Source organism: Phaseolus vulgaris, chromosome 3 (assembly GCF_000499845.2).
Source record: "Phaseolus vulgaris cultivar G19833 chromosome 3, P. vulgaris v2.0, whole genome shotgun sequence".
Taxonomy (NCBI): domain Eukaryota; kingdom Viridiplantae; phylum Streptophyta; class Magnoliopsida; order Fabales; family Fabaceae; genus Phaseolus; species Phaseolus vulgaris.
In genome coordinates this window covers 20,638,108-20,660,723 of record NC_023757.2, presented here as the reverse complement: position 1 = coordinate 20,660,723, position 22,616 = coordinate 20,638,108, and the positions used below count along the sequence as shown (strand labels likewise).

General features: G+C 33.8%; 1 protein-coding gene across 1 annotated transcript; it reads right to left on the bottom strand.

Annotated features, from left to right (window-relative positions):
- Window positions 1-5,735: 5,735 nt before the first annotated feature.
- Window positions 5,736-8,886, bottom strand: LOC137839323 (uncharacterized). The gene is made up of 3 exons (XM_068648444.1): window positions 8,165-8,886; window positions 6,448-6,553; window positions 5,736-6,404 (listed from the first exon to the last, which is right to left on the bottom strand). The coding sequence occupies exons 1-3, from the start codon at window positions 8,884-8,886 to the stop codon at window positions 5,736-5,738; spliced, it is 1,497 nt and encodes a 498-aa protein (XP_068504545.1).
- Window positions 8,887-22,616: the final 13,730 nt, after the last annotated feature.

Sequence of the window (22,616 nt, the reverse complement as noted above, 5' to 3'; positions counted from 1 at the left end):
TGCTTTGTTTTAAATAATGGTAAAGATAATCTGGGGAAGTTTCATCCTAAATCAGATGAAGGAATACATATTGGTTATGCTATAAATGGTCATGCTTATAGAGTATATAACAAAAGATTGCTTGCTGTTGAAGAATCTATACATGTTGTGTTTGATGAAACAGATTTTTCTGTGCCCAAATCTGTTATGGATGAACCTGGTATGGATGATTTAAGAACAATTATGCAACAGAATCAATCTAGTGAGCTTGATGCTACTAATCCAAATTCTGTCAAAGAATCTACTGTGAATGCAGGACTGCCTAAAGAATGGAAGACTCCAAGGGATCTCACTCTTGACAATGTAATTGGTAAAATTGAGAAAGGAGTCTCAACAAGGAATTCACTCAATAACTTCTGCAGAACAGTAGCTTTTGTGTCACAGATTGAGCCTAAAAGCCTGGAAGAAGCACTGCAAGACAGCAATTGGATAACAGCAATGCAGGAAGAGCTGAACCAGTTTGAATACAATGAAGTGTGGACTTTGGTTCCAAGGAAGCATGAGATGAACATCATAGGAACCAAGTGGGTGTACAGGAACAAGATGGATGAACATGGAGCTATCACTAGAAATAAAGCAAGACTGGTTGCTAAAGGGTATAACCAAGAAGAAGGTATTGATTTTGGTGAAACCTATGCACCAGTAGCACGTCTTGAAGCTGTCAGACTTCTTCTAGCATTTTCCAGCATACAAGGTTTCAAGCTGTTTCAAATGGATGTCAAGAGTGCATTTCTAAATGGCTACATCAATGAAGAGGTGTTTGTATCTCAGCCTCCAGGGTTTGAAGATCACAAAAATCCAGAACATGTGTTCATGCTTAAGAAAGCCTTATATGGATTAAAGCAAGCACCTAGGCAATGGTATGAAAGGTTAAGTGAATTTCTGCTGTCTCAAGGTTATAGTCGTGGCAATTCAGATAAAACTCTCTTTCTAAAGAAGAAAAGTGAAGATATCATACTTGTGCAAGTCTATGTAGATGATATTATCTTCGGATCCACAAATGAAGAGATGTGTGAAGACTTTGTGAAAACCATGAAAAGTGAGTTTGAGATGTCAATGTTAGGGGAAATGAATTTCTTCCTTGGTCTACAAGTTAAGCAACTCAAGGATGGGACTTTCATAAGCCAAGAAAAATACTGCAAGGAACTACTCAAGAAGTTTGATATGAATCAATGCAAAGCAATCAGCACTCCTATTTCAACAAGTTGTCAGCTGGATCAAGATTCTGCAGGAAAATCAGTGGATCAAACGAAATATAGGGGTTTAATTGGTTCTTTATTATATCTAACTGCTAGCAGGCGCTGACATTATGTTTGTTGTATGTCTATGTGCTAGATATCAATCTGATCCAAAGGAATCACACTACAATGCAGCAAAGAGAATTCTGAAATATTTGCAAGGATCTAAGGATGTTGGATTGTGGTATCCTAACAAGGTATCTTTGAATTTGATTGGTTTTTCAGATTCTGATTTTGCAGGCTGCAAAGTTGATAGGAAGAGCACAAGTGGGACTTGTCACATGCTTGGATCAAGTCTAATCTCTTGGCATTGCAAGAAGCAAGCTTGTGTTGCTCTCTCCACAGCAGAAGCAGAATACATAGCTGCTGGAAGTTGTTGTGCTCAAACCTTATGGCTAAGGCAGCAGCTAAGTGATTTTGGTATTCTGTTAAATAACATATCTATAAATTGTGATAATACAAGTGCCATAAATCTGTCTAAGAATCCTGTCATGCACTCAAGGACTAAGCACATTGAAATTAGACATCACTTTCTAAGAGAACATATAGCTAATGGAACATGTGATATACAATTCATTGGTACTGAATTTCAATTAGCTGATCTGTTCACTAAACCACTTGCTAAAGACAGGTTTCACTTTCTTTTAAATGAATTGGGTATTATTAGCTTGAATTGTCCTCTGCAGTGAAAATTTCAATCTGTTGTTTTATGTTTTAACATGTTTCGTTCCATGTTTCAGAAATCACAGCTGTGACTAGGAAAGAGAAAGATTTATTTTTCTCTCTCTCACTTTATTGTTGACTGCTTTTACGGTTATTGACCAACAGATCCATGCAAATCAATGTGTGGGTATCCTAACTAATTGGATTTTGTGTAGATGCAACAGATTTGATGTACCAAAATCAGGTTCCAAGATATTCTTACGTGATTCCACACCTGAACCTGCTGCACCATTGGAATAAAATTTGTAGCATATCTGTGGGATTTGATTTTTCTTCAAAATTCATTATTTCCAAAATCTGATTACATTGCCCTGAATTAAAATATGTGCTTTTCAATTTTGGTTTAATAATCCTATATAAACCTAGCACAATTTAGCTCGTCCCTCACACCATCTCACTTGCACTATAAGCTGTCCAGGTGCACATTGCTTCACCACAGGTTTTGTTTCTGCTTTTGAATAATAATCTGTAGTGTCTTTCTTCTAGAATTGTATGGTAATATATTGATGCAGGGAAAAACAGATTAAGCATGGCATCCTCCTCACATAGAAAGAAGAAATCCAAGGAGCAATCTCAAAGCAGCCAAGGTATCCTGGAAAACTGGTTTGCTGGAGATTCAGAGGCAATGACAAGGTTCATACATGAGACTGGTAGAAAGCAAATCAATGTACCCAAACTGCTTGAGTTCTCATGGCTGAGAGAGGAGAATTTGATAGAAGCCAAAGACTTGCTCAAACATCAAAAGCTGAAAGGATTTCTGGAGATGAATGGAAATGTTTATCCAGATCTTGTGAAGGTGTTTTACTGCAACCTTGAACAAGAGGGTAAAAATCTGGTTTCCCATGTAAAAGGAGTGAAGTTGAAGATCACTAGGGAAATCTGAAGCAGTGTGGGTGGAATCAAATATTCAGGACTGAAAGTGAGCAAAGGAAACACTGCTGGAATTCAAGGATTCAACAAATTGCAATTTTATAGAAGCTGTGTGAGGAATCCCACTGAACCAGTAGCTAGGTATCATGCAGGTAGCCTAACTCTAATTCCTAGACTCTTAGCTCATATAATTGCTTGGCAGCTTACACCTAGAGGAAGTAATCATGTTGTACTTCATGAGGAAGACTTGATACTGCTGTATTGCATCATGAACCAGCTTAAGGTAAATTGGGTAAGTACTATGGTTGAACATATGCTGAAATCTGCAAGACTACCTGATTATCGTCTTCCCTATGCAATATTTGTGTCAAAACTAATTGATCACTTTAAAGTGGACACTACCAATGAGAGGAATGACTCTATTAAGGCTGCAAGTGAAATAGATAACTCCACACTCATGAAAATGGGATTTTATAAGGATGAAGATGGCTGGGTTTTTAGAAGAAATGCTGGACAAAGGGCTGAGCAAGAAGCTGCTCCTCAAGGAAATGAAGAAGAAGAAAATGCTGATGGTGTGCAACACATGGACGAATCACCAATACATTCTGCTGAACATGAAGATGTTGCTGCCACTAGTCAGAATGCAATAGTTGCATATGAGGCACCTGAGTACAGGGGTGAACCTCTGTCTATGTTTGAAAGACAGGTGCTAAGCAGGCTGGACACACTCACAGATGAGCAGAAGGCACACTATGAGATGACCTACGCCAGGTTTCAACACTTGGATGAACAACTTGAAGGAGTTCAAGTGCAGCTAGTTGAGCTCTATTACAACAACAAGTGATCCTATCTCCAAGCTTTTATCTTTCATATATTGTTGAACAATTTGGGATTAATCTGTACTGTTTCTTTTCTGCACTGGTTTTTAGTTGTTTTGTGATTTGTAATGAACCTATATGGTTTATTGGTATTATTTGAACTGTTATGTATGGCTATTATTGTTTCTGTGGTATTTTGTGCTCCCATTCTGTTTGATGAATCCAAAGGGGGAGAAGAATAGCCTAGTACAGAACAGCCTAAGAATAGCCTGGTACAGGTTCTGCAGAAGATATTCACAGTGGCTGCTGATATGATTCAGATGTTAAAACTGCAGGTATATCATTTATAAATCTGTTTGTTCTGCTTTAACACCTGTTTTCTGTGTATATAGTTCTGTACAGTTTTGGTCATGATCTTTCTTCAAAGTTGTGCAAAACAAAGGGAATTTGTCTCCATCAAACAGGGGGAGATTGTTGAAGCTGAAGGAAGCTTCTTCCCTACCAAGACTTGATGTGTGTTTGATGAAGAAAATGGCTTGAGTGCTTTGAAGATTGTAATAGGTTTTTAGATTCATTTGTAATTAGGCTTGTAAATGTGTATGATTGTCTTTTGCTGTGTAACCTATCCTAGATGCCTAACCAAGTCTAGATCAAGCACATGATGTGGTTAAATGGTTTTTGAAAAGCTTTTTAAAATGTTTTTAACAGTTTTAAAACAGTACACAAATAAATCTGTTTTATGGAGAAAGAATCTGTTTATTTCTTCTCTGTTAAAAAGGCTTTTCTAAATTCCTGTTAAGGCACCAAGGGAAAGCTCAGTTCGTTATTTCAGTTAAGCTGAGTTGGCCTGTGTGTTATACTTTAATCTGTTTTACTATGAAAGAACAGGTTTATTCTTTGGTCTGCTGAAAGGTTTTTCACAAGTTAGTTAGGGCACCAAAGGTACCACTCAGACAGTTATTTCTGTTAAGCTGAGTTGGCAGTTTTCACAAATAAACCTGTTAAGTTCAAAAATGAATCTGTTGTTTTCTTAACTGCTTTTCAACTATTTTTTGAAAAGAAGTTAGAAACTGTTTTCTATATAAAGAAAAGTCCAGCTCACATGAATAAGTGCTGAGGAATTACGCTTTTGACAGAGATCAAACAATTACCATGTGAGAAGAAGGATTGAAAGAGTTTTTGAAAGGTTTTCCAAAGAGATTTTCAAGTGTGCTTGTTCTAGGAAACCTTTGATCTTGGTGAAGGTGCTGGTGCAGTTCTGCAGCAAATTGAACTACTGGTTTTGAGTTCTTGCATCTTCTTTTCAGGTGTAATCTTTCCTTTATTCTGTTTTGTAAAGGTGTAAGTGTTAGTCACTCCTTGATAGGGTTTCTTGGAGTGCAAGGTGTGCTGAAATAGGGTTTTTCAGCATTGTGTGTGTTGTTCTTGTAGTGTTCAAGAACTGCTGGTTTTGTAAGTGATTGGTACTGTTTTTAGTGAATTCCACCTTGGGGTAAGGTGAGACTGGATGTAGCTCTGTATGAGTGAACCAGTATAAAAACGTGTGTATCTTGTATTCTCATCCCTGCACTCTTTTCTGATTTTTTGCTTAATTCTGTCAAGAACTAAATCTGTTCTTTTTAAATTGAATCTGTTAATTCTGGGTTAAGTGAAAACTGTTCTTCCTGATTTGTTGAAGTTTTCTGATCATATACAAGGTTGCTGCATATAATGGTTTAAGTGAATTGTGAACAAACTGATCATTCATTAAAACCTAAGAAAGGATCATACTTCTTGAAATCTTGTGTTGTGTAACTTTTGATTGATTTCTAAGCATAGCTGTATCCTTCATCCTCACTATATTAAGCTGATCTGGTTCTGTCATAATTCTCTGTTGATCACAATTTTACATTGAACAAAATTCAAATTGTGCCAAGACTGCTCTGAAGAATCAATTTGTTTCATGTAAAAACAATCTGTTCTTTTTGCCTCTGGAATACTGAAAAATTGTGTGTTCTTGAGAAAATTTTATAAGCTCAATTCACCCCTCCCCTCTTGAACTTAGACACTAATAGACCCAACAGTTACCACTAAGACTCATGGTTCTTGAAGGACCAAATAAATCCATGTGTAGCAGTTCAATTGGTTTTGAAGTAGAAACTACAATTTTGAGTTTTAAAGAATGTTTAATTTGCTTCCCCTTTTGACATGTTTCACATATATGGTCTTTCACAAACTTGAGTTTGGGTAAACCTACCACAATATTCTTAGAGATCAACTTATTTAGATGATGCATGTAAATATGTGTTATTCTTCTATGCCATAACCATGATTCCTCATGCTTGGTGAGAAGACAACCAATAGATGCAGAATGTGAGATATCAAGAAGATAAACATTGTTGATTGTTTTACCAATCAACAATACTTCCTGTGATTTGGGCAGCCGTATCTCACACATGTTGGGCTTGAAGGTTACTTGATAACCTTTATCACACAGCTGGCTTATGCTAAGGAGATTGTGCTTAAGTCCTTCCACAAACAGCACATCATGAATCAAGAATGAGTTCTTATCATCAATGGTTCCTCTTCCAAGAATTTTCCCTTTGTTGTTGTCACCATAAGTCACATGACCTTCATGCTTGAGGAGAAGATTGACAAATTTGGTTTTATCCCCTGACATATGCTTCGAACAATCATTGTTCAGGTACCACATGTGCTTATTTTCCATCAAGGAGCCCTGCAAGAGATAAGATCAAGTAGCAAGGATTGGTCCCCCTAACAAATTTGGGTCCATTGGCCTTAATTGGATCATTAGAAGCCTTAGGATTCTTAGGATCCCACTTCATAACACCATTAGGAACACAAAATTTTCTAATTTTACAGAATCTGACAGAATGACCATTTTTCATACAATAGAAGCATGAAACTACGGGTTGTTTCGACTTTTCAATCGGTTGTTTTTGCCTAATGGTTGAATAAGGCTTTGAAACACCACTTTTCTTACTCTGTGGCTTAAAACCCAGTTCAGATTTCCAAAAACACAATTTTGAGATGCCAGAACAGTCTTAAAGTTTGATTTTCCTTTTGAAAGCTTATCCACAGTTTTCACAAGATAGTGAACATTATTTTCAAGAGATTCACAATTTTCACAAACACTTGAGTCACATTTGCAAGAAGAGTTTTTGTAAATTGATAAGTGCCTAATTTCAGTAATGTTTCATATTAAAATATAGGCACTTATGAGGATTTATTGCTAATTTACATATAAAATAATCCCTAATTTATGAATTTATACCTTTTTACATTTTTATGATCTTTATTTGAATAAGAGTATTTTATTCCCAAATTTGGTGTTAATTGCATATTTCTAAGGAAGATTGAAGATTTGGATTTAAGATGAATGATTTGAGCTAAAAAGATAAAGATGGAAGGTCCCAAAATGGAAAAAGATGCAAAGAAAGATTAGGCCTTTTTTATGTTTTATCATTTAGCCCATTAGCGCGACACATGAAACAACCTAACCCTAGAAAACTAGGATAAATAGAAGGCTAGAGGCTCAACCCTAGTGTGCCAGATTGAGAGGAAAACACCATAGAGTGAATTGTAACCAATTGGGAGAATGAGAGGTGCTAGAAGTATGCGTAGCTAATTCTACCTTTTGGGATTAGGAGTAATCTGCTCAACTCTTATGTATTGAGGTGATATCTTATATATTAATATTCAGTTCTTGATAGCTTATTGGTATTGTTGTTTTACTTTTAACTTTCCGTGACAAATTGATAATGTTAAATCTGACCGGGAGATATTTTTAGGGTTTAGACCTAAACAACAATACTTAACATATTTGAGTGTTAGGAATAGACTTGAAATGTTAATTGCTATTAACGTCTGAGCTTCGTTCTAAGTTGTTCTTATAATTATGCGAGGGATCGATAGTTTGGGAACATTCTTAAGGATTTTATATGCGAGGAATTGATATAAATTATTTTTATACGGGCATCAATTTCAATTAAAGAACTTAATATTGACATGTTAATCAAAATACATGAGAGTGAGAGAGATGAAACCTAATCCCTATTTTTCCAATTGAAACAACTATTTCTTTGTCTGTTTTCTTATTAATCATCGCCAACACAACCACTTTCAATACACTTTTAATTGCTTTGTTCTATATTTAGCGATTATTGTACTTGATAATTCACTGTTCCTTGTGAGATCGATATCCGTCCTTAGGGACAATTATTACTTCTGACAAATGCGGTGCACTTGTCGTAAAAAGTCATCATAAATCAATTCCAAATTTTTCAAAATGATGAGTTTGAGGATGAATCATCGTTGCATGCTCTTCTTGATTATCCTTTCTTCTTATACTTCTTGTGACCCTTTTTCTCTTTGCTCTTTTTATTGGGACAATCAACTTTAATATGTCACTGTTCTCCACCTCCAAACCAGGTATATTTGTTAGAATTAAAATCATTAAGTTTCTTGCTATTTTACCCGATGGAAGATTCATTCTTGCTGCTGTTTTTCTTCAGGAATTTTCTGAATTTCCTAGTCAGCAAACTTAGAGTTTCTCCTTCACTGTCATCGCTTGAATCTTGACAGTTTTCGTGTCCAACAGCCTTTAAGGCAATGTTCCTCACAAGCTTATCCCCACTTTCTTGAACATTCAATCTGTTCATCTCTAACTCATGTTCTCTGAGCTTTCCAAACAGTGAGGCAGTAGTCACAGAGGTTAAATCCTTAGACTCAGAGATAGTAGTGACCTTGGGCTGCCATGATATGTCTAGGAACTTTAGATCCCTTTTTTCAAACATCTTCCCAAGACTCATGAGGTGATTGACAATATGAGTAAACCTCTTTTGTACCTTAGCAATTGTCTTCCTTTTATGCATCCTAAACATCTCATATTCTTGGATGAGAGCATGCTTCCTTGCTCTCTTCATATCATTTGTTCCTTCGTGAGTGACTTCTAGAGTATCCCACATTTCCTTTGTTGATTCACATTGAGACACCTTGAAAAACTTATCAGAACTTAAGGCATGTGCAATAATATTCTTTGCAATACAATCATATTGAGCCTTTTTGCTTTCATGCTCAGCCCATTGGAACCATAATTTTTCAGAAATCACTTTATCATTTTCAAGCATAGGAACAAAAGGACCATTTTTAATTGCATCCCAAATTCCTTTATCAATTGATTCTACAAAGATTTTCATTTCTACCTTCCAAAACTGGTAATGTACACCACAAAACAAAGGTGGTCTATTAATATATGCACATTCCCCAAAAGGTAGTTTATCAAGCATGAAAACAAATTTTTGGATCAAAACTTGAATGACTTTCAAGAACCTAGCTCTTGATGCCAATTGTTGGAATTGTAAACCTTAAACAAGAGGGGGTGAATTGTTTATAAACGTTTTTCACAAATATTGAAGGTAGAGTGAAGTTCACTAAAGAATCAAAGAACAAGAAACCAGATCAACCAACAAATAAAATTGTTTTAAGTTGATTCCAGAAAATCAACCGGTTGTTTATGAGAATCAACTAGTTGTTTTTTTCAGCAGTGAATAAAAAACAAGCTAAAACAGATTTAAAGGAGATAAGGGATAGAAAGATTGTTAGAATGTATGGTTTTAAACTAGAGGGGGGTGAATGGTTTAAAGAGGGTTTTCGAAAAATTTTAAGCCTTGAATGAAATTACTTCGATAATGTCTTGATTAAGAAATCAGTTTTTCTAAACACAAAGCAAAAAGCATAGCACCAGAAAAACAATCGGTTGTTTTGCAGAAACAATCGGTTGTTTATACCAGTTTACAAAAAAAAACACTGAATTTAAAGAGTTAAGGGATAGAGAAAATGCACACACAGATTTATATTGGTTCACTCTAAACCCAGAGCTACATCCATTCTTCCCAGAAACTACTGAGGAAATCCACTAAGCAATCAACCCTAGATCACTTACAACACAACCAAAGAAGTGACCTTGATCCCCTCAAGACAGACACTTCCTTTGGTCAAACACACCAACACTAAGAATGCTAATCTTGATCCCCTCAAGAACACACAACACTTCTCAGCAACACACAGAAAGTTTCTTTCAACAATACAAAGAATTAAACTTGTTACAGAATGAATCCGAAATCAATACAAGCAGAAAATCCTAGCTCACACTCTTTGATCAATCTCAATCTCTAAGCAATCTCAACTTTTTCTCTTAATCAAAAATCAGTGAAAAACCCAAATCTGTTTTTCTGTATATAATCAAAGTTGTTGTTTGTTATCAAATCTTAACAAACTATTCATTGCATTTAAAGATTGGTCAAAGCATTAAAAACTAGAGCGTAAACAGTTAGAAAATCATTTAATGCTCAGTCAAAGCACAAAATAGTTTTCTGTTATGGTATCAAAACAAACAATCGATTGTTTCCACGAATCAATCGGTTGTTTTGGTTTTGACAGCTCAACCATTTGAAAAACAGTTTTCAACCTTTTCTAAAAACACCTAAGTATAAAACAATCGGTTGTTTCGACAAAACAACAGGTTATTTTTCACTTAGTTTAAAAAACACTTTTCTTTTAAAAGGATTGAGAGTGTTTATGCTTTGGATTCAATCAAGAGTGGATTATACATTAATTCTACCCCAGAACCTATCTAAAAGACAGCTCAGCAACATCAAGCACATGTAGCCTTTCATCAACCTTCACAGGGTTTGGATTCTTCAAAGCTTGAACCCACTTGGTTCAACAATCTCCCCCTATTTGATGAAGACAAATCCCTGGTGCTTGTGTTTGATTTGATTGAATCTGAAGCAGTATCTGCAAAAATAGCATATATACAGTCCAATGCTTCTTACAGCAGCAGGTTAGATTTTCACACATTGAAAGCATATTTCCTGATAAACAATCGGTTGTTTACACGAAACAATCAGTTGTTTCTATCAGCAGCAGCAGAAAATAGTTTTATATCAGAGATTTTAACAAATTTAAACAGTTTCAGAGAAAGATACACAAGAACCAACTAATTCTCCCCCTATTTGTCTTCACAAATAGACTTTAACATCAAAACAGATTTAGGAGAGATTATTAAGATCAATGATACCTAACTCATTTCTTAGAAAGAAGAACCTCTCTTTTGGTAGTGGTTTAGTGAAGATATCAGCTAACTGCAGTTTGGTCTCCACAAATTTCACTTCACAGTTCCCATTGCTTACATGATCCCTGATGAAATGATGCCTTATCTCAATATGTTTGGTCCTTGAGTGCTAAATCTGATTTTTGGTAAGATTGATGGCACTTGTGTTATCACACATCAAAGGGACTTTGCTGATTTGTAATCCAAAGTCTGCAAGTTGTTGTTTGAGCCACAAAATCTGTGCACAATAGCTTCCAGCAGCTATATACTCAGCCTCAGCAGTAGAGAGAGCAACACATGCTTGTTTCTTGCTATGCCATGAGATTAGGCTTGAGCCAGGAAGGTGTCAAGTTCCACTTGTGCTCTTCCTATCTAGCTTGCAACCTGCAAAGTTAGAATCTGAATAACCAATTAAATGAATTGGAGAGTGAGAAGGATACCATAACCCAACAGTTGATGTTCCTTTAAGATATTTCAGAATTCTTTTTGCAGCTTTGAAGTGTGACTCTTTAGGATTTGCTTGATATCTTGCACAAAGACACACCGCAAACATGATGTCCGGCCTACTAGCGGTTAGATATAGCAAAGAGCCAATCAATCCTCTGTATTTGGTTTGATCTACTCCCTTTCCAGCAGCATCAGCATCCATGTAGCAGCTTGATGGCATTGAAGTGCTTGCTTCTTTGCAACTCTCTATTTCAAATTTCTTGAGAATCTCCTTGTAATACTTTGATTGACATAGAAAGATCCCATCCTTTGTTTGCTTAACCACTGCCTTGGAGCTTGCTTCAGTCCATACAAAGCTTTCTTCAACTTGAAGACATGGCTGGGATGTTGATGATCTTCAAAGCCCCGTGGTTGATCTATATACACTTCCTCATTGATGTAGCCATTCAAGAAAGCAATTTTGACATCCATTTGGAAGAGTTTAAAACCACTCATAGAAGCAAAATCCAGCAGCAGCCTCACAGCCTCACACCTTGCAACAAGGGCAAAGGTTTCACCATAATCTATGCCCTCCTCTTGATTGTAGCCTTTGGCAACTAACCTTGCTTTGTTCCTAGTGATCACACCATTTTCATCCAACTTGTTTCTGAACACCCACTTCGAACCTATGATGTTCATCTCAACTGTTCTAGGGACAAGAAACCATACCTCATTCCTTGCAAACTGATTCAACTCTTCATGCATAGCTTCAACCCACTTTTCATCCTTGAGAGCTTCATCAGTTTTCTTTGGTTCAATTTGTGAGACGAAAGTTGTGTGCCTGCAGAAGTTTGAGATGGAACTACATGTGGAGACACCTTCCTTTATCTGCCCTGTGATGTTTTCCACTAACAGATCTCTAGGAATCCTCCACTCTTTGGGCAGCTCACTCTGTTGCAGAATTCCAATCGGTTGTTTCTGCGAATCAACCGGTTGTTTTTCTGCATAGATTTCCAGCTTCTCCAAACTGATGCTCTGTTCATCCTCTTCAGCATTGGTCTTCGGGATTTGGATGTTTCTGTGATCTACCTCATCAAAGACAACGTGAACTGACTCTTCTACAGTCATCAACCTCTTGTTGTAGATTCTGTATGCATGACTTGTGAGAGAATACCCTATGAAGATGTCAAGATCAGCTTTCTCATCAAACTTCCCCAAGTTTTCCTTTCCATTGTTGAGAATGAAACAACTGTAACCGAAAACTCTGAGATAATTTATGTTAGGCTTCCTTCCATTGAAGATTTCATAAGGAGTCTTCTTTAGAATAGGCCTAATAAGCACTCTATTCATCACATAACAAGAGGTGCTCACTGCATCAGCCCAAAAGTACTTAGGAAGAGATGATTCACTAAGCATTGTCCTTGCTAGCTCTTCAAGAGACTTGTTCTTCCTCTCTACCACACCATTCTGTTGTGGAGTTCTTGGAGCAGAGAAATTATGCAAAATCCCCATCTTTTCACAGAACTTGCTGAACTTTTCATTTTGGAATTCTCCTCCATGATCACTTCTAATAGAGCCTATGTTGTTGTTCTTTGTATTTTGCAACCTTCTTGCTAGCTTCTTGAATGCAGAAAAGGCATCACTCTTTGATTCCAAGAAGAGAGTCCAAGTGAACCTAGAAAAGTCATCAACAATAACAAGAGCATAGTAATTTCCACCAAGGCTCATAGTTCTTGAGGGTCCCAAAGAGATCCATGTGAAGTAGCTCAAGAGGTTTTAAAGAAGAAACAACATTTTTTATTTTAAAAGAGTTTTTCACTTGTTTCCCTTTTTGGCAAGCTTCACAAATGTGATCCCTCTCAAACTTGAGCTTTGGTAGCGCAATCACAAGATCCCTTGAAATTAACTTGTTCAAGTGATTCATGTGAATATGAGCAATTCTTCTATGCCAAAGCCAAGATTCATTTTGCTTGGATAGAAGACAACCAATTGAACATGGTGAAGAGATTTCTAGAAGATAAACATTATTGATTCTCTTACCTACCAACATTACCTCTTTGGTGTTGGGTAGACAAAATTCACATGTGTTTGTCTTGAACATCACTTGATATCCCTTGTCACATAGTTGGCTAATGCTCAGCAGATTGTGCTTTAGTCCTTCTACATAGAGCACATCATGGATTACCAAGATGTCTTTGTCTCCTATGGATTCTCTCCCAAGAATCCTTCCCTTGTTGTTGTCCCCATAGGTGACATGCCCTTCTTGGTTAATGAAGATACTCAGGAACTTTGATTTGTCCCCTGTCATATGCTTGGAGCATCCACTGTCCAAGTACCATTGTTGCATGCTCTCCTCCAAGTTTTCCTACAAAGAAGATTTTCAAGTACAAAGATTTGGTCCCCTTATGAATGTGGGTCCATTTGGTTTACATTCATCAATTGAACTTTTACTGCACTTAGGAATCCACTTCATAAAGCCCCTAGGAACAGCATATTTTCTGATTTTACAGAACCTCACAAAATGGCCTCTTTTCATGTAGTAGAAGCATGTAACAATCGGTTGTTTCGATGGTCCAATCGGTTGTTTTTCTGGCATTTTCAAAAATGACTTTGAAAATCTATCTTGTTTGTTTTGTGGGTTAAAACCCAATCCAGCTTTTCCAAAAACACAGTTTTGAGATGCCAAGACATTCTCAAAGATTGTACTTTAGAAAGCTTATCCACAGTTTTAACAAGATAGTGGACCTTCTTTTCAAGATTTTCGCAATTTTCACAAACAAGAGTATCACACTTGCAAGAGAAGTTTTTGTAAACAATTTCAAGGTTTTCAAAATCTGTTTTTGAATTTTCTAATTCCTCTTCTAGTGATTTGACTCTATTTTCAAGCCAGCTATTCATTCCCTTTAATCGATTGTTCAAGAGGGCCAATCGGTTGGCTTCTTCATGCGTTTCTTGAAAGGCTTGAAGCAATTGACTATAATTTTCAGAGTTTGAGGAGTTAGATGAACTTACACTACTTGAGTCATCTTCCTTTCTGGCCATGAAGCAGAGGTTGAGGCTTTTCTTGTTTTGCCTTCTTTTCCTTCTTGCTTGACTTCTTGACCTTGTCTCCTTTGGTTCATTGATGTTTCCATGAGCAGCCTTGAGTGTGTCCCACATCTCTTTAGCAGTTTTGCATTTTGATACCCTGAAAAACTCATTAGTATCTAGTGCATTATGTTTTGAGCAGTGCAATCAAGCTTGGCCATTTTACATTCATCATTGGTCCATTGGGACCAAGGTTTTGCAATTAAAGAACCATCCTTTTTAAACTTTGGAATGAAAGGATCATTCTCAATTGAATCCCAAATTCCTTGATCAATAGATTCCACAAAGATTTTCATTTTGGCCTCCCAATACTTGTAATTCAATCCACAGAATAAAGGTGGTTTATAGATTGAAGCACCTTCCTCAAAAGATTGTTTTCCAGCCATAGAAAAAAGATTTTTGGATCAACTTGAATAACTTTCAAGAACCAAGCTCTTGATGCCAATTGTTAGAATGTATGGCTTTAAACTAGAGTGGAGGTGAATGGTTTAAAAAGGGTTTTTGAAAACTTTTAAGCCTTGAATGAAATTACTCCGAGAATGTCTTGATTAAGAAATCAGTTTTTCAAAACACAAAGCAAAAAGCACAGCACTAGAAAAAAAATCGGTTGTTTTGCAGAAACAATCGGTTGTTTATACCAGTTTACAAAAATAAAAACTGAATTTAAAGAGTTAAGGGGTAGAGAAAATGCACACACAGATTTATATTGGTTCACTCTAAACCCAGAGCTACATCCAGTCTTCTCAGAAACCACTGAGGAAATCCACTAAGCAATCAACCATAGATCACTTACAACACAACCAAAGAAGTGACCTTGATACCCTCAAGACACGCACTTCCTTTGGTCAAACACACCAACACTAAGAATGCTGATCTTGATCCCCTCAAGAACACACAACACTTCTCAACAACACACAGAAAGTTTCTTTCAACAGTACAAAGAATTACACTTGTTACAGAACGAATCTGAAATCAATACAAGCAAAAAATCCTAACTCCCACTCTTCGATCAATCTCAATCTCTAAGCAATCTCAACTTTTTCTCTTAATCAAAAATCAGTGAAAAACTCAAATCTGTTTTTCTGTATATAATCAAAGTTTTTGTTTGTTATCAAATCTTAACAAACTATTCATTGCATTTAAAGATTGGTTAAAGCATTAAAAACTTGAGCGTAAACAGTTAGAAAATCATTTAATGCTCAGTCAAAGCACAAAACAGTTTTCTGTTATGGTATCAAAACAAACAATCAGTTGTTTCCACGAATCAATCGGTTGTTTTGGTTTTGACAGCTCAACCATTTGAAAAACAGTTTTCAACCTTTTCTAAAAACACCTAAGTATAAAACAATCGGTTGTTTCGACAAAACAACAGGTTGTTTTTCACTTAGTTTAAAAAACACTTTTCTTTTAATTCTACCCCAGAACCTATCTAAAAGACAGCTCAACAACATCAAGCACATGTAGCCTTTCATCAACCTTCATAGGGTTTGGATTCTTCAAAGCTTGAACCCACTTGGTTCAACAAAGATCACACAGGAAATTTATACTACTTCACTCTTAACCAAGAGATACATCCAGTACTCAGAAACCTCTTAGCAATCCACTAAGCAATAAAAAAAAACTTGATTACAAACCACACACCAAAGAGGTGATCTTGAATCCTTAAAGTACACACACCTCCTTTAGCTAACAATACACCACATATCAGAACACCTTCTAGATCTGCACACACCAGTCTTTACAAAATTACAGAGATCAAGAGAGAAAAGGAATGATCACACTTGATACAATCAAAAGATTGAATTGAAAAATACAAAGCAATCCTATTTCACTCTTTAAAAGAATCCAAAGCTTAAAGCAATCTTGGAGAAAACTGATTTGAAAGGTATAATTTGATTTCATAACAACTAGGAGCGTATAATAGATTTTTTATACTCCAAAAAGCTGTTAAAAACATTTAATGCAAGAGCCAAATCAGTTTTGAATCATTTAAGACATATTTAACAAACTTAACAGATTCTATTAAGAATTTTTAAAAATCAATCAGTTGATTTCTCAAATCAACCGGTTGAATTGGTTTGACAACAAAGCCAAACAAAGTCAAGCTTTTCAAATCCTTTTCAAAAACCACTAAGTGTAAAACAACCGATTGAAATGAAAAAAGAACTGGTTGTTTTTCCACTTCCTTAGAAAACATTATTTTTTTCAAAAGATCTTGATTAAAACAAGTTTGGATCATAACAAAGAGTGGATTTAAAAATTCAAACTACCCAGAACACACACAAGCAACACCTAGCCCTTCAAGCAATTTTGTCATAAACAAACCTTAAAGTAGGGGTAAAATCGGTTATTGTTTAAGACCTGCGGTTGTACAACAGTACCATTCGGTTGAATTGAGAATTCTGCCTCCAACCTTTAAATCGCACTCAAGACATTATGAAAGTGACGGGAAACTGTTTCTCCAAACCGATGAAAGAAGAATGAAACACTTCGACTCTTCATATTATGTTCAATAATGTGGAGAAATTTGGAAACTTGTTCTTCCACGATTGATCAATATGCATCTTTAACAAGTCTGGTTTCCCTTATTCATTGACATAATTGAAAGAATGTTTCTTGTCTCATGCGAATAATGTCACAACAACATTCAATGTGCACCTATTACTCCATCAATTGTTGTCTGCGATGCCCTTTTTGTGGTTGGAACTTGGTAATAGAGTTCGTCGTAGTACGTATCATACATAACAAATTCAATCCAAAAACAATCATACAAAGGATCATCACTGATGCATCTTAAGTTTTTTTTTTAATTTTTTTTTGTATTTGTGCAATTAAATTCATGTTCGCAAAACTAAGATCGTTATAAATTTCAACTGTGTCCTCAAAATCTGTCATTTCTACCTCATCAAAATGTCTCGTAGAATTCATATCGTTATCCATCTAATGTTTAGCTTTTCATTGACAACCATAATTACGAGTAAGTGTCTCTACAACATTTTTCTTACAATTACAACCACAAATACGATTATCGTTTCGGTGTAAAACTACACCACTACAGTTACCCTAAAAACTAATTATAATAACTAAATAACAAATTACATAAATATTTTTAATTTAAAATTACTCCATGATTTCAATTCTATAATATAAAAAAGTCATATAAATATTTATAATTAAAAAAAATCAATATAAAAATGGATTCTGGTTAATAAAATAAAAAATAATAATTAGTCAAATTTTTTAATGTAAGTTACTCTATCGGTTCAATTATGATTAATAATAAAAATTAATATAAGTATTTATAATTTTAAAATTTGAATATTAAAATGGACTCTACCACAAACTTAATCAAATTAATCAATTGTAAAATAAATTAACTAAATTAAATACATAATAAATAAAGACATGAATAAACTCATGAATACAATAAAAATAAACATAATATAAATTTCAAACAAAAGTTACCTCTGGAAAAGAACACAAGAATATTATGGATGAAGATGAAGTTGTGCGTCAAGAATTTGCATCAACAAAAGACCTAAAAACACCTACATCAAATTAAAAAACCAAAGAAAAATTTATCAAAAAACTGAAACTGAAAAATTTGAAAAAAATAAGAACATAATTGATTATGTTTTACCTTAAAAAAAACAATATAACCGATTATTTACAATTTTCACGAGCCTAATCGACTATGTCTTGCCTTCGAAAACAAACATAATAGATTATAAAAACAATTTTAACAGCATAATCAATTATGCTCCCATTAACACTCAAAATATATGCTACAAAAAATAGAAGGTAATTGATTATGCCTTTTGCTTAATCGATTATGAATTGTTTTGTAGGACTTAATTGATTGTGTATGATGTGTTTTTACAAGGTTAATCGATTAGGGTGTGTGTAAAATGTAAAACATACCTAACCTGACTTGGAAGATGAAATTGGCACACCTCACTTAACACCATCTCCAACAATTATCACTCGCACTCTACTCACTCTCCAAACGAAAATAGTCAAGCAATAATACAAATACAAATGCAATGTTCACGATAATCTTAGGTTACATAAATAACTCGTGATATGTGTTATATTAATGAACTTCACCTAGACCTAAGCATTGCATTTAAGATAGTCAACAAGATTCTCTGTGTCAAATTTAAGAATCTTTGTATGGAATAAATTTGTGTATGCGTGCAGTGTATGATCAACCCAGGTAAGAAAAGTTGAAAGAATAAAAGGGGCACAAACTTAATAACACAAAGTGTATCCAAACTTAATATCATCCACTTTCGCGCTCTCCCATCGTTGCATACTCATTTATCCAAACAAGGTGTATCCTCACTTCCGTCTGCAACAACAGTGCACCCCTGATCCAAAAATAGTGTAATAGATGATAGGTGGTTATTACTATGTCAACACTAATTAGTCTATTTTATTTTCATCATTAGTGTATATCTTTCTCTTATCATATCTCTTATTCTAATTATTTATACTAGTGAAAACATTATGTGGTTGCTTACACAATCTTTTTATAAATAAAAGGACATATTTGTTATTACTTATAATTACTTTATGTGATTTTTTTATTATATAATGAAAAAAATAATTAAATACATTATTTATTATACATTTTATTGTATTGAAGTAATGTTGTAATATATATAAAAGTTTAATTATATAGAATCAAACATTCTAAACACGTGCCGTGTATACAAGATGTGAGTAGTCAGTTTCCGCTGTAGGTTAATTTCTTTTATATATTTACTTTTTTTTACTTCACTATGCTTTTATTTTATTTTATTTTCATAGTTTTAATTAATGTCAAATTTATATTGTGATTTAAAAATATTATTAAAGAAAAAATAGGGAAATAGTTTGTATGCACATGAAATTATACATGAATATAGAATTGTTAAGGGTAAAATAATAATAATTTGTGTACTAGAGAAATCCTCATTATATATATATTATTATAAATTATTATGGGTAAAATAAGGAAAACAATTTATGTACATTATATGGTAAAATTCCTACTTATATTTTTATAAATATAAAATTATTATGAGTAAAATAGAAAAAAATGTAAATAAAAATTAGAGAATCCCATATATATTTTTATAGACAATCTTATTTCAGCTCTTTGTCTTATATTAGTATCTACCAATGTTTTTCCTAAAGAATGGAAACAAAGTTTACCTAATATAGGCATCACACACTGAAATGAGGTAGGTCTTTCTGTCTGTAGTGTTTTCTTAAATGTTCTTTGGCCACAATAAGAGGGATTTAATAAGATGAGTTAGGTTTGCGGTCCATAAGCAATGGTGGAATGCACCTTATATAACATACTTTGACCAACTTATAAATAATAATAATTATAACAATGCATGATATCACTTTTAAGGGAGCGGCGGAAGAAACTTCCACCACCACCACCACCAAAGTGTGTCCACCTTATGCTTTGAACTTTATACTTTTATATGTATATATTAACTGATGATGATAACTGTACGTATAGGCATATATATTTTCCTAAGTGTTTTGTCAGTTTATGGAAGCTTCTGTGTTGATAATCTTTTTATATATATCAGCTCAAGATTCTTTTCTCAAGAAAACAAAGCTTCTTCCTGGTTATATATGGAGACAATGGTGTTGCATTGATTCATCATGTTTTCTTCTCCTACATTTTTTGTTAATAATATTAATTTCTAGCTAGAGTTTATAATTAAAAATATGTAATTTAAAAAAAAAATGGCACTTGTCATATATAGAAATTAGTTTACGAGAGATAATTCATTACATTCCCAAGACTGGTTTCTAGACATGATTAATTTTATATATATTTCACAAACAATTTCTGGAATGTATAAATCTTCTGGAAAATAATTTTCAAACAACACTAACTTGCATTTCGAAAATTCGTTTTTATAATACATTTGAAAAATCTAGACTTTAATAAATTGGTTAATATAAAAACATCAAAACTATCAGATGAAGAGAAGATACGGATAATTCTTTGAAACCATCAAATGGATAAGGAAAATGGTTGGCAAGGTGAAAATATGAAGATATTGACGTTGAGAGGGAAACAAAGAAGATGAATAATGCATAATTGGGAATAAAAGAGTAAGAGTGTTCCCTCAATATGAAAACAAAAATTAAGGTACAAATAAAACTCCTTTCTTCCAATAATTAATTAGACAACTCAAGTTCTTACCAAAAAAGACAACCCAAGTGAAATTTTGGGCTTGCACTTTTTCTGTATTTTTGTTGTACCTACAAACATTTTTGTCTGGGCTTTGCCATTTTCACTCTTCTTTTTTTGTTGTCAAAACAGGAGACTGCTTCTTCTTGCACCTTGATATGTTTTTCACACCCATAACGAGTATTGTCCTCCAATAAAAATAAATAAAACCATAAAGCCTCAAATAGTGTTTCACCTTCTTCCTTTTTCTATTTTGTCTATAGGGACTCCCTATATAGGGACACTCTCAAAGTCCATTTGTAAAAGGAAAAATAATTTAAAAAGATAAACAAAGCTAGATCTCAAAGATAGTTATGAGAAATCCACAATTTCTATCGCAAACATCTCTCAAGAGTAACCTGACGGTTGAACCCTAATGAGGATTGACATCAACAACAACGTCTTCTGCGGCAGAGCTCCTGGGAGGTAACCCCGCATGTACACCAACATCTCCTTCTCCACTTGCATTGCTTCACTCTCCTATCCATTCGTGGTGATTCCCACCAAAAACACTAAATAAATCAAATATCCAATTTCGAAATACCTTTCAAATGAGCCAATTTATAAGTCATATGGTACAAATTTTAATTTAAAATGTAATTCTTCACGCATTAAATAACTTTTGGATTTCTCAATCCAAAAGTCAACTTAATTACTAAATTCTTCATACCCGATTCGCATATAATCCGTATCATAATTTAGAGTTTATGTACTTTTTAGATTCGCATATTTGAAACTCAAACATTTCATATTAAATCATCTAAAACATAACATTGCATTAAATCTGAAAATACCACAGTAATCTAAAATCTTTTTCCACATCCACAAAAAAAATTTCAAATTTGCCAATAAAAAAAATACATCAACTCTAAAATATGTTACAAATTATATAATTCAAAAATTCAATTTCACAATAAAAATACAAAATATACAGAGAAATATATATCATAACCAAAACTTCAAATATTTTAATTTTTTATATATAAAGGAATATTTGTAAAATTATAAAACTTATGAGGTGTCACGAAAATATACGGGAGTGCAGAGCATTATCGTCACAGAAATATATTTTTGTTATGTAATATATAAACAAGATATATGTGTTTCTATTTATTAAACTGTGTACTGACTGTGCATAAATAAACACCATTCATACTTAATAAAATGTTTTCATTATATATAAGATACATGCATAACTGTACCAAAAAAACAACTTCGCTATCCACAGTATATAGAAGTATAATTTTGTTATTTTAAGAACTTTGAAACACAGAGAGACAAACACACTTTTGTTGTTTTTGGGGGTAAAATACAGTTGTTTTTGGGGGTAAAATACAGATAGAAAACACATTTTCGAGAGGAAAAGAAAAGTTACCTAAAAGAGAAATAAAAGTGATGGTAGATAATATTGACATAAGTAAGTAACCTTCAAAATTGAAATTGTTTATTCTAAAACTGATATAAACCGTCACAAAGCCTTTTGTTTATTCCCTTTCAATACAATATTAAGAATAACGAATTGGTAAAATGATACCTATTATATCACTGTTAATATTTTATTCTCCAAAAATAATAGTTTTAAAAGGCTATATATATCAACACACAAAAGAGTACCACTTCAACTTTCACTTACCTTATATTATTTATTACAGTATATATTTTCATATATATTTTTATTGATTAACATCATTATCAAATAAACCTTTATTAATTTTTTCTTATATTTTATAGATATATAGATTTTTTTTTATTAAAATCCACTACCTAGTTTACTAAACATAAACTGTTCTACTTCATCAATAACTCAATCAAAGATCTTCAAATTTTGGTAAGAATAATAATCATCCTATTAAGATATTTACAATTATAATAACTTGAACCCTATCAAAATTGTTATATTAGTACTGTTGTTTTAACACTATCAAAATTATATTAATACGAATACCAATATAGATTTAAGGTATCAAAATCTTAAAACCCAATAATATTTTTCCTATATTTTTGTATGGAAATAGAAAAAAAATAAAAGTCCTCACTATTGATGTTTGGATAAAGTA